At 39.7% G+C, this 12,980-nt stretch overlaps 1 protein-coding gene across 4 annotated transcripts in view; it reads right to left on the minus strand.

Annotated features, from left to right (window-relative positions):
* Positions 1 to 12,980, minus strand: part of LOC126213259 (neprilysin-2-like) — a 255,251-nt gene that overhangs the window by 150,004 nt on the left and 92,267 nt on the right. For all 4 annotated transcript variants that reach the window (XM_049940914.1, XM_049940915.1, XM_049940913.1 and 1 more), the window contains one exon: positions 3,033 to 3,166. In XM_049940914.1, the coding sequence (XP_049796871.1) occupies positions 3,033 to 3,166 (134 nt within the window). The remainder of the gene's footprint in view (positions 1 to 3,032; positions 3,167 to 12,980) is intronic.

Genomic DNA, 12,980 nt, shown 5'->3' on the forward strand with positions numbered 1-12,980 from the left:
ATGCACATGCAGAGCCTGGTGTTATGGCACTGAACAGAAAGGGGTGGGAAATTAGAAAATTTTATTACAACTCATAAAAATTACAACAGGAAAATTAAGTCGTGCCACAGACAGAGGCGGAATTAGGAAGTACGCCAGTATGCCCCAAATGGGTTAGGCAGTCAACACGTTACCACACCATGTGCTGAGTGGGAATAGGCATACAGCGGAAATAAGACTGCGAAAGAAAATTAAGTACAGTACGACGAGCCTATTCGCTAGGTCGTAAGACATGGTGCACGGAAACCTGTCTCTTACATAAGAGTATAGAGAAAGGAATGGACACAGAAATTTTAAATACTCCAGCATTCCAACTCTCGTCATTAGGTGATCATTGGGATCAATGGAATTCACAATAATAACACATGATTCCATGATTACGGTACTGCAGTGAATCTGTGTCCTATAAACTACAGAACAGTCTATGAATTAGCCGACAATGCACTTGAGACGATGGTGTTCAACGGTTGAACTTCGGGCTGCCCGCCACCTTCCGTCTACTGATGGAGAAACTGACTGTCTTCTCACAACACCACACCACAGGGTGCTGCCAGCACCAAACTCCAACATCGAAGCCAGCCACAGGTCCTCTTGGGGTCCACATGCCTCTTCAATACAGAGGCATCTAAGGGTGTTCAAACGTACCACGAGCGGTCTAAGGTACTATAGTCATGGACTGTGCAGCTGATCCCGGTGGAGGTTCGAGTCCTCCCTTGGGCATGGGTGTGTGTGTTTGTCCTTAGGATAATTTAGGTTAAGTAGTGTGTAAGCTTAGGAACTGATGACCTTAGCAGTTAAGTCCCATAAGATTTCACACACATTTTTGAACAAATGTACCAGGTGTTAGGGAGGGGATCAACCGACCACACGACTACTGACACGGGTACATCGCGGATTGGTCACCAAGGACCATCGTAGAATTCAGAGTGGGATGGAGAATACTTCAGCAGCTGAAGTGAGACCACTTCACGCTGAGCGACGACCTTCCCTGTTCGCCAGCAACCTGCCGTGGCGCCAGGGTCTCTAACATCTTCTCCTGAGCGAGCGACCACTGCGCTAACTGGACAGACGTCAATCAGAATCCGCGACGGAGCTGAATGAGGGACAGCCGAGGCTAGCGCAGAGAAACAACTACTTGTAAAAACTGTGAACTCTAATAATATTTTATTAGCATAGAAGGTGCATCACAGGTTTCCAACAGCTGTCCTGACTTCACACAGAAGTATCTGTGCTCGGCCTCTGTGCAGTGGTAAGAATTACTGTAAACACCTCTCTGCACGCTGTATGTGCTTTATTAGTCTAATCTTTTCTTTGGGCTGCCTATGTGTATGATAAATAAAGATAGTTCTGGCCACTGTCAGTACATTTTTGTGGGGGAATTGGCGTCGATCTTCGAGTGTCTGCAGTAAAGGTGTTCCAACATGTCATTGTCTGTCTTACTTTGATTAAAAATACCTGGGACCATTGCTGCGACTCTTTTTTGTATATGTTCAATAGCCCCATTAAGCGATCTTTGCTATGGTAATTTTTAAGAAAGCTCAAACAAGAGTTTGATCGGAATCCCGACAGTATATAGTTATCTGCTATAGTTTTTCTGAAAAGGAAGGAAGGAAGATTAAAATTCATCATACCACTGACACCATGGTGATTACAGATAATGCTCAAGGTAGTGTTGTTTCAAAGAAGGGAAACTAAATCAGTCATGTTCATTCAAAGGAACCAACGTGGCATTTACTTGGTGCGATTTAGGGACATGACAGAAAACATAAACCAGGATGGCTGGACTCAGATTTGAACTGTCATCCTACCGAATGCGAGTCCATTGTGTTAACAACTGTGCCACCTTGTTAGGGGCATTCTTTCTAGGATGTTGGTTGTGGTGGAGAAGTTGACTTGTAAGGGAGCCCGCTGTCAGGGCTAAGTTTGAAAGACCCAGTTTGGCAGTGACTTTGCCCAGTCAAGAAATTTGATTGTGTAATGCTGTTGTAGTTTGCAGTCTGAAGAGTGGTTCAGTGCAGCTTTCCACGATAGCTTATCCTGAGAAAGTCTCCTCATTTTAACACCCACATTTCTCACCATTACCAGATTGTATATTCTTTGGTGACTACCAACTACTCCCTTCTTCTAGTCATGTTGTGCCATTCATTTCTTTCCCAACAATTCAAGTCAATACCTTCTAATTAGCTACTCGATTTACCCAACTAATTTTCAACATTCTTTCACAGAACCGTATCTTTCTGAGTGATCTCTTTATCACCACATTTGTCTTCCATATATTGGTAACCTCCAGATAAATACAATCAGAAAATATTTCCTCACATTTAAATTTATGGCAGATGTTTACAAATATATCTTTTTTTAAAAGAGCTTTTCTTGCTATTGCCTGTCTGTATTTTATATCCTCTCTACTCTCTACTTTGGCTATTATCAGTTATTTTACGGCCATAATAGAGAAACTCCTCTGCTACTTTTGGTGTCTCATTTTCTGATCTATTTTCCTCAGCATCGCCTTATTGAGTTCGACTTCGTTTCTAGTTACAGTACTTCTACGTATCTACATCTGTATCTGCACCTACATCTAGGTGTAGAGTCTTAGTTATGCCATATTTTTTATACATACTGAATTTTTGGCAGTGAATCGTGTATGCTGTTTTTATGACTTCAAAAGTTAAACTAAGTGGGTGGTATCAGAGGTTTGATTTTTTCCAAATTTAGAATAAATGTATGGAGCATGTGATGTGTTAACGAAATTTTGTATGGTTCTTATACAGTCTAAGGATATTTGCCAGAAGTTTTATAGATTGTGTTAAGTTCTGGACAACACATAGGAATACCATGCAGGGAATGGGTCCTAATAACTCTAGCCAGAGGATGTCGTGACAGAGAATTCGCTATCGTACTCCTGTGTTAAGACCACCACCACCAGCAGCAGCAGCAGCAGCTGAAGCACACGCAGAGGTTTGTTTAGCCTTGTTTTAGTTTTGTGGCCATACTGGGCTGGTGCTGCCACTTGGCAAAGAGGACGCCCAGCGAGACGGCGAGAGCGATGGCTGCCAGCAGCGTGGTCGCAGCCACCAGCGTCAGCCTGCGCTCCATGGGGGTGCAGTCGTGGCAGCACGTGGGCCCCCTGCAACAGGCAGAGGAACTCAGTCAGCACCGTGGCGCAACACGACCGCCTGCCTTAGTTTACCACCGAAATGGAAGATGGCTGTGGAATATCCTTCTTGGATGTTTTGGTCATGCGTAGGGTTGTAACAGTAAAGACTAAAGTGTTTAGAGGGAATTGCCCAAAAGTGGTACCCCATTTTGTTTCTGATGTAAAAATATTAATAATTTCTGCTTTAAAAGTTTGTAATATTTTCTTTACTATGTTATGCACCATTTACATTTAACTCTTAGAAACTATAATTAAACGTTACCATGAAAATTATTTTCAAGAACCTTACACTTGGCGGTTTGAGAGATAGTTGCCAAAATTGGACCGTTTGCAAAAAATGAGGAAAATAACACTAAACAAAATTAGAAATATGTATTAAAAGACAGAAAATGTAATCTATTTTCGCTGTATAAATCTGATATAACAACTGCAGCGTTTAGTTTTAAAAATGATACAGAATGTATTAAGAAAAGGTATAGAAATTGCATATGAGAACTGAGTCGTTTAGCGACAAAAAATGCAGATGTGTACGTCCTTTTCAGCTCCATCACAGTCCACATAGTTTGACAGCGAGCACCTAACGCACATGACCGAAATTTAACCCTTAGGTTCCTACGAAAATTTCCTGTCCAAATACGTACGATAACCATTTTCTTTGGAGGAAGATACTAGTGGGAGAGGATTGAGTTCAGATGTCCCAGAGTACATGCTGTTTTCATTTTCAGTGTTCGAATTTTTTGTATTTTTCCCGAAACTTAGACGCTTTTTTATGGACTTGTCTTGAAAGTACTTCTGCTGATCCGTCTCTGGCCATGAGTACCTTAGCGTGCTTGCTGTTCAATTGCCTTGGCTTGTTTAGCTATTCTTAGCTCCCACCAAGTTGACTTAATAAGGTAGTAAGGTAGTTGCGATGACTATGGAGCCGCAAGGCTTTGCTCTCGTATTCAGGATACTTTTTTTGATTTTTGGAATGGGAATGCTGTTAAGTTGGGTTATCTTACAAGGTTTGGAACCCAGAGGATCTTTTAGGTATGTGGTTTGGTAGGTGAGTAGGCATCATCTCAATCTGCTCATTTTTATCTTAATACTTATTGTCCTCTACATAAGAAGGACCTGTAAACGACTGAGGTAGGTAATCTGAAAATAGTCGTAAATGAGTTACGTGTAGTTGGCATCTTAGATGCTCTCTATAGGTGAAAGAACCTCTTGCCTGAGACTGTGAGATCATTTGGAACTGGCAACTGAAATCATTTAACTGAGGTTTCAAGAAGGAACTCATATATTCTAGTCTCCTTTGCATCACACTAACGCAGTGCTAATATTTCAGTAGAAGTGTCTCCTTTCTTCAGCTTCTATCATAAATTAGAATCAGAATTATGTTTACAATTATATAAATTCTATCGGTTTGGCTAATGCAAATTAATGTAGCTCGCCTAAAATTGGGAAGTTTAGTGTTCCACCCACCATGTGATTTTTGAATATGGGCAGCACATTACAATTTGCTAAACCAGAATGGATAAGGCAAATAATTGTCTAATGTTCACATGTTCAGTTTTATGCAATGTGAACGAAGTGTGGTCACAGTTTCCTCTTGTGATAACTTAAAGTTTCTCCACACATCATGCGGCCACAACCAACAGACACTAACATGCTGCCTGACTGCAACACACAGCTCTTCTATGCGCTGCTGTGTCTGCTTGTATACGTCCCCCAAAGCAAATGGCGAATGAAACACCCATTATAGTTCAGTAACACTTCACCACCAGTCACGTCCATTGCTGCTTGGTGCATGCACAAAATTAATCAGCTCTTAAAATAACACCAATTGCCAGCAATTAGAAAATTCACACAAAATCTCTCACTCTGAGACAAAAATTCGAAACACACCTGTGTCTTAGCTTCAAAACTGCTTCCAAAGATAGTCCACTGTAAGCCATGAAGCTACACTTTCATACTTCTAAGATGCACCTCACTCAACACAAATCCAGTGCCATACATATCAAGAACAGACGAAAAATAAGTCCATTAACATCTACTTTAAACACTGGACTCACCAAAGAATTTACATTTTCCTGCCTCTCTCCAAGCAAATGCAACATCACATCTTCAAAATTCAACACACTCAATTGTTCATAGCTAGTATCCATTATATTTTCAGTATACAATCAGCTGCTGACTGAAATTGTCAGTCATATGTCGGTGGGCTCTGTGTACACACATTGTTCCTTGGATTAACTGATTGCACCTCCATATACTGCAATCCTGAATCTCTGTCATACCTATAAACGTCTCTGTTATTACCTCTGCTACGTATGTAGTTACCAGTTGTTTCTGTCTTTTCCATAATCACTATTCACGCTGCAGTCCCGTATTTCATCCCAATGTCTTCATCTGCCTTTGCCTTACCTGTCATGCTGGGAATCAGATAACTCATGATCGTAATTTCTACTCCATTGTGACCAAGGCTATAGATAAATAAACTGATTGTTGTTCCTACTACACTTTATCGTCACTGTCACACTCCAACTCCTGTAACACACTTTGGAAGCCCTCCAAGTCATCATCCACAAGACCACGAAGAATAATTTGTCATAAATGTTAAAGGAGTTTCAGAAGACAAATTCGAATCAATTCAGCAGGACCATAAGGATAGTATGAGGTATGCCTGGAAAATGATTTGGAAGAAAACTCATAAAAAGATTTTTTCCAACCAAAATTTATTTTGAGAAGAAAGAGCTTTTCTTAAACTTTTTTTCTACATAGCTGCCACATTTCTTCAGACATCTATCATAGCGGGAAACTAACTTTTTTATGCCTTCATCATAGAAAGATACTGCCAGTGAAGAAGGTGATCCAGCTGCTCCCACCAGAACTGTTGAATAATTTCGTAAATGAGACCAGCAGAATAGGGGCGTGCGCTGTCATGAAGTAACACAATTCATTGACTGTGCTTTACATGCCGTTTGTTTTTAATTGCATGCCAAAGTTTTCTCCATGTTCCACGGTATCTTATCCATTAACAGAGGAATGATTTGGAAAACTAAATGCTGCACCTGACCTGTCAAGTGTGCAAAGAACTAAATGGTCCAATCAAAGTAAAACATTCAGATATGTAATACGTGGGGCAAATGTTCCAAAAGCGAATAGCAGTCCTTGTGGTAAAGATCGGCAAAAGAGCAGAAGCTTAATGTATTCAGGGGTGAAGAACAAGTGAAAACAGTAGATGATTACAATACCACAGAAAGTGTGAAAAAGGTAATAACAATAATAGGAGGAGAACAGTATTACAAGAGAAATAAAGAATCATACAGAAGTACGTCGATGTTGCTAAAGAAGGGGCATGGCAGAGCTTCTTGTGACAGTAGAATGCATCAAATGGACAAGTTTAGGAATGTGGTCAAGTGTATAACAGTTTCAGAGAGTAGGGGAAAGAGAAGGACAAGAGACTAAACAAAGGAGGAACAGATCTGATAATAGTTCTACCTAGTGCAAATAAAACAAAATATTAGGGGAGATGTAGGGTGTGTAACAGAGGAGCATGGTGATGGAGAAATAATTATAGTCTCAGACAATGAAAACTGCAAATAAAGATGAAACTTTTGAAGATAATAATCATAGTTCTGAAATGATTCAGGTGTAAAGCCACGACAATTACAGTATTTATCAGGTTAAAGCTGGATTGTACAGCAAATTGTGCAATGTGCAGACACAAAAAGTGATGACCCTGTACACACTACTAATGAAACAGTAATTTCCACAAGTATGAATAAACGAAGCAAAGAATTTCAGCAACTATCAGATGTAGAGAACAAACAGATTACCAAATCAGAAACAGGTGAAGATATGACAATTCAGCATAAGCAGAAAGCAAGTAAGGAGGCAAAATGTAGACAAGACCTCCAGATAAGTCAACATTTAAAAAGGCAGTTAAATATCTTGGAGTTAACTGGCAGTAGAAAAGCATTTTTTTTAGAGAAGATAATGAGAATAAGTCTTTAGTAAGCCTAACACAGACAACAATATCATTAAATGACTACAAGAATAATTTACAAGTTTTTCTTGACCCAAGTATGCAAATTAGCCTGATGTCAAATGCATGTTTCGAAACAATAAGGAACTAAGCAGGAATAGTAGCGATACCTGTTGTAGGTATTAACTAGTTGGCGCAACTGGAAAAGTAGGGGAAACTATCAAGAAAAAGTTTATAACAGATTCTGAAATACATTGTAAATGGCTTAGCGATGAATTCTTAGTTATACCAGAGTTAAGTACTGAATCAAAACTGGTGTTTTGCAGACGATACTTGTATCATAATACATCCCATAAGATAAAAAGCAACAGATAATTTGGTAAATAAAATTCTGAAAATTCTGATAATGGACTCTCCCTAAATTCAAAAGCAAGTACACCACATTTCAGTTCTGTGCAAGAAATACAGTCACAACAATAACTTATGTGATGCATGCTCAGGAGTCAGTAAGTGGGATAGAAAGCTCCAGATTTTTTAGTCTACATGTTGATCAAAACTTGAACTGGAAGAAAATGTTACTGAGCTTCTCAAACAATTACGTTCTGCTACTTTTGCTCTTCATGTAATTTTTAATCTTAGAAACAAACCTATCAACCTTCTGAGATATTTTGCATGTTTCCTCCCTCCCCAAAAATGTACAGAATAATTTTCTGGGGTAGTTCATACTTACAAAGAAAGTATTGATTGCACAAAAGCGAACAGTAAACAATAGAGGGAAATATGACATTTATTGACCACTGTTGAAGCTGTCAGTGGCTGTGAAAGGACTTCAATATGCACCAATAAAATTTTTTGATCATTTTCCCAGGAACATAAAATGTCTGAAAGGCAGCAATGCAGATTTTAAATCTAATTTAAAATCAGTTCTCCTGAACTACTCATTCTATTCCACTGACCAATTTCTAATTAAAAACTGGTAGCTGCAAGAAAATTAAGTTCTTCAGTAGAGCTGATAACAATAATAATGATAATATATTCCTAAATGTCAACACTAATCATGCATATTCTAAGCTGACTCAGTCCACAATACTTTGATAAAAGAATCGTTCAAATGGTCCATAAAGCATGTAACTAACAAACTAAGTGATTTTTGGGATAGAGTGGTTGGTGAAGAATAATAAAAAAGTAATAAAATGTGTAGTGAATGACAAGTTACTCCAAATAGCTTTTGAGGAGCTAAGTGGAAGATACTTAAATCAGAGTTATTCATTAAGAATAAAGTACACTAGGACAAAAGACCGCTTAGGTCATGGTTCACAGCAGTACAATGAAAGACTCATTGATTATCATGAAAACAAAATAAATGAGCTAACGAAAATAGTGGAGGAGATTAATGATTTGGTAGTAACACAAAAGCAGGATTTACATCAGGTGTTAATGACAATTAACGAGCATTTTCTGATAGATATAGATTAGTAAAAGGATTTGAACACAAGGTAGATGCCAAAGAATATGAACTAGTTTTCATTCATCCGTTTGCAATTTCTATTTCGAAGAAGAAAGAAGTACAAAAATAAAGTGATAAGATGATGGAATGAGGCATAGTAGAGCAAAGCTGTGGTCTGTACAATAATCCCTTCAGAACAGTGAGTAAGAAATATGGAGTAGTTCAGGTTGTAATAGACGCTCATACATTGAACAAAATAGGAAAATGGGAAACTGACCGTCCAGAGAATTTAAACAACTGTTACAAAAATTTTATGATTTATGATTTACAGCTAGGTCGGACTGAATGACAGAATATTGGCAGATGTCATCAGTACCTGAATCACAAAAGTATTTGCATCTTTATTTGTAGGAAAATGCTAGCAGTACAGCATTAGAATTAAACACATAACTACCAGTATTTATCACAACAGCTGATAAAATAGTGGGTGCAGAAGTAAGTTCGTAAATTACAATGTGTGTAGACAATGTGTTAATAGCCCATAAGAAAGGATATTATGTCTGTAGGGCATGACTGAAAGAATTCACATAAAATAGATACAATAAAATATTGTCCAATAGCGAAGTCCAAAAAACAATTGAAAGCTCATCTACTCATAATGGGATTTTATTTTAAAGATGTGAAAGGGCAAGCACTTAACGATTCTCATATGAATAATTTATTGAAATCGAATAGAGCATTTGTCAGGACGTCAAAATGACAATCTAAATTCAAAAAGATAAGAGAAGGTCTTGCCAAATAAATAATATTATATCTTAATGATTTGAATAAACCATTTCATAGGGGAATTGAAAGTCCAGATTTAGGTCTAAGAGTTACATTCTCCGGTGGAAGGAAGAAGATGACCATGTGAAATATTCCCTTAGAAAAATTATAAATGACTGTACTTACACTGACACAATATTTTTAGCGCAACACAATCTGACTTTCAATTATCCCTACAAAAGAATGGCCCTGACTAACAATAACCTATACCTTTCATGGATCACTTACCTTACAAAAATCTTCATTACGCGAACTACTGCAATACAGCGAGCGCCACTACTGCCAGCTAAATAAAAGATTCAAACTACTGAAGGCACTAACTACTGATAGGCATAGTTAGCAAATGAAAGATTTTGATAGAAAACAAACAATGTATTTATCTTAATAGTGTTCAAAAGTCATAATATGTATATATCAGTTCATGATATCCAGTATTACAAATTTACTCTCTCTGATGGACACACGTCCAGATCATCCGCTCTCAAAACTCCGCCATCTCTCTCCCCACATCCACCACTGCTGGCGGCTCACCTCCAACTGCGCAATTCTACGCGCTGTTAACAGCCAACTGCCCAACACTACAATAGCAAATTCCAACAATGCAAACTAGCCACAGACTGCACACAGCACAGCCAGTGATTTTCATACAGAGCGCTAGGTGACGTTACCAACATAAAAACCTAAACAGCCTACTTACACATGTTGTCCATAAAGCATTTGCTTGTGTAAAGCGGATGTAAGCTAAATATGAAAGTCATTATACCATTTCCGAAAAAGAAGAGTCAACAACAGTTAAGAGATGTAAACACTTCTGGAATTATTTGTGAGGGCACAAAACCGTACTTCACATACACAACAGAACTTTAACGTTTCTCAAAAATTATTTGCTGTTCCATCGACTAATCTAATAGGGGCTATCCTCACAGCAATTTGAGATGGAAATAAAATATTGAAGAACAAATGCATTCCTGAGGGCATACGTTATCCTTTTGAGATATTCGAAGAAAATAAGGGATATGTACAATGGAAAAGCATTGCTTTTACATTTAAGGAGTTTTATACATACATCTACTATTATTTATTGATGGTTACTTGCAGATGAATATGAGGAAAGAGACCTAAAAGTAGACTATGATTTATAGTTGAAAATTTTATTTCAGTGTTATACACTTTCGTACATTAGTGTAGTCTGGTTTCTTCCAGAGAAACCAATAACTTATTGTAAATAAAGGTGTAGAGTTCATCTAACGAAAGTAGGAAGCCATTAGGGCTGTGAACTATCAAGCTTTTTCCCTTGCCGTTCCGTTCCTGGAACGCCATTTTTACAGGAAGGCCTTGTCACTTCCGTTTATGGAGCTCCCAGTCTTTGGAACGAGGTGTACAGCAGATGGGTTGAAGTAAAGGACATAGCCAGCTAACAGTGGTTCACTGAGACCGTTTTCTCTTCATGATTTTTATATTTTCTGCTAACATGCAGTTCATGGAGAAGACGACAGTAATTAGTACATCTGCAGTAATAAATCTTGTCATGAAAACAGCAGCCGTGCATGCAAGATATTTCCAGAGAAATTTATGGTGTTGCGAAAGTTGCATCATCTTGCTTGTAGAATGGTTTCAGAAGTTAGACATTATGGCGTGTATGGTCTAGTTGAATAACATGTGACACTGAGGATGCTGTGGAAGTAATTATACACAATGTTCTCACCTGCACTGCTTGTGAAAGGGCAAGCTACTGATAATTCATTTCGCAGTTAATCATGTAAAGCAAAATCAGACTCGAGTTAAACATAAAGTATGGTGGTAGTGTCTTTGAATTATCACAGCAACAGTTGAGCCTCGAGAAGGGTTTCCTTGTGATGTCAGCTACATCCTGTTTAGTCTGCCTAAATTCTGTCATACGAATTATTATTTGTCAAATGGGAAAATAATTGCATTTTAGGCAATATTTTACGTAAGTGATTTCTCAATAATTACGTAAATTCAGTATGACAACAGTACCGAACTTCATTTTTGCATGCAAAACTTCGTAAAATGACTGTCGACAAGGATGTCTTGTAAGTTCTGTTCTGGTACTAAAAGCAAACGATATACACACCACAAAAAAAGTTTTGCATCACGCCAGTTCCAAGAACTTCTGAAGGTAGACTGTGGATACTGTATCACAGACACAGTCCCTTTGACTGTTCAGAGATGTCACTATACCCGGCCGAAGATATAAACAACCATGCATGAGCAGCGCCTATTAGACGGGGGGGGGGGGGGGGGGTCCGACAGTCGATCAGTTCCAGTCATTCCACCAGGAAAGAGGTACATGGTTCGCGTTGTCTGTAGTTCAAACATGCCTAGACGGTCAATAGCGCGGTTCGATCGAATCCGCATTGTTACTTTGTCAGGAAGGGCTCTCAGCGAGGGAAGTGTCCAGGCGTCTCGGAGTGAACCAAAGCGATGTTGTTCGGACATGGAGGAGATACAGATAGGAACTGTGTGTGACATGCCTCGCTCAGGCCGCCCAAGGACTACTACTGCAGTGGATGACCGCTACCTACGGATTATGGCTCGGAGGAACCCTGACAACAGCGCCACCGTGTTCAATAATGCTTTTCGTGCAGCCACAGGACCTCGTGTTACGATTCAAGCTATGTGCAATAGGCTGCATGATGCGCAACTTCACTCCCAACGTCCATGGCGAGGTTTATGTTTGCACCATACAGCGCGGTACAGGCGGGGCCAACAACATGCCGAATGGACCGCTCAGGATTGGCATCACGTTCCCTTTACCGATGAGTGTCGCATATGCCTTCAACCAGACAATCGTCTGAGACGTGTTTGGAGGCAACCTGGTCAGGCTGAACGCCTTAGACACACTGTACAGCGAGTGCAGGAAGGTGGAGGCTCTCTGCTGTTTTGGGGTGGCTTTATGTGGGGCCGACGTACGCCGCTGGCGGTCAAGCAAGGTGCCTTAACGGCTGTACTATACGTGAGTGCCATCCTCCGACCGCCAGTGCGACAATATCGGCAGCATATTGGCGAGGCATTCCTCTGGACGGACGACAATTCGCGCCCTCGTCGTGCACATCTTCTGAGTGACTTCCTTTAGGATAACGACATCGCTCGACTAGAGTGGCCAGCATGTTCTCCTGACATGAACCCTATCGAACACGCCTGGGATAGACTGAAAAGGACTGTTCGTGGACGACGTGACCCACCAACCACTCTAAGGGATCTACGCCGAATCGCCATTGAAGAGTGGGATAATCTGGACCAACAGTGCCTTGATGAACTTGTGGATAGTATGCCACGACGAATACAGGCATGCATCAGTGCAAGAGGACGTGCTACTGGGTATTAGAGGTACCGGTGTGTACAGCAATCTGGACCTCCACCTCTGAAGGTCTCGCTGTATTGCGATACAACATGCTATGTGTGGTTCTCATGAGCAATAAAAAGGGCGGAAATGATGTTTCTGTTGATTTATATTCCAATTTTCTGTACAGACTTCCGAACCCTCGGAACCGAGGTGATGTAAAACTTTTTTTGATGTG

Source organism: Schistocerca nitens, chromosome 11 (genome assembly GCF_023898315.1).
Source record: "Schistocerca nitens isolate TAMUIC-IGC-003100 chromosome 11, iqSchNite1.1, whole genome shotgun sequence".
NCBI classification, from domain to species: domain Eukaryota; kingdom Metazoa; phylum Arthropoda; class Insecta; order Orthoptera; family Acrididae; genus Schistocerca; species Schistocerca nitens.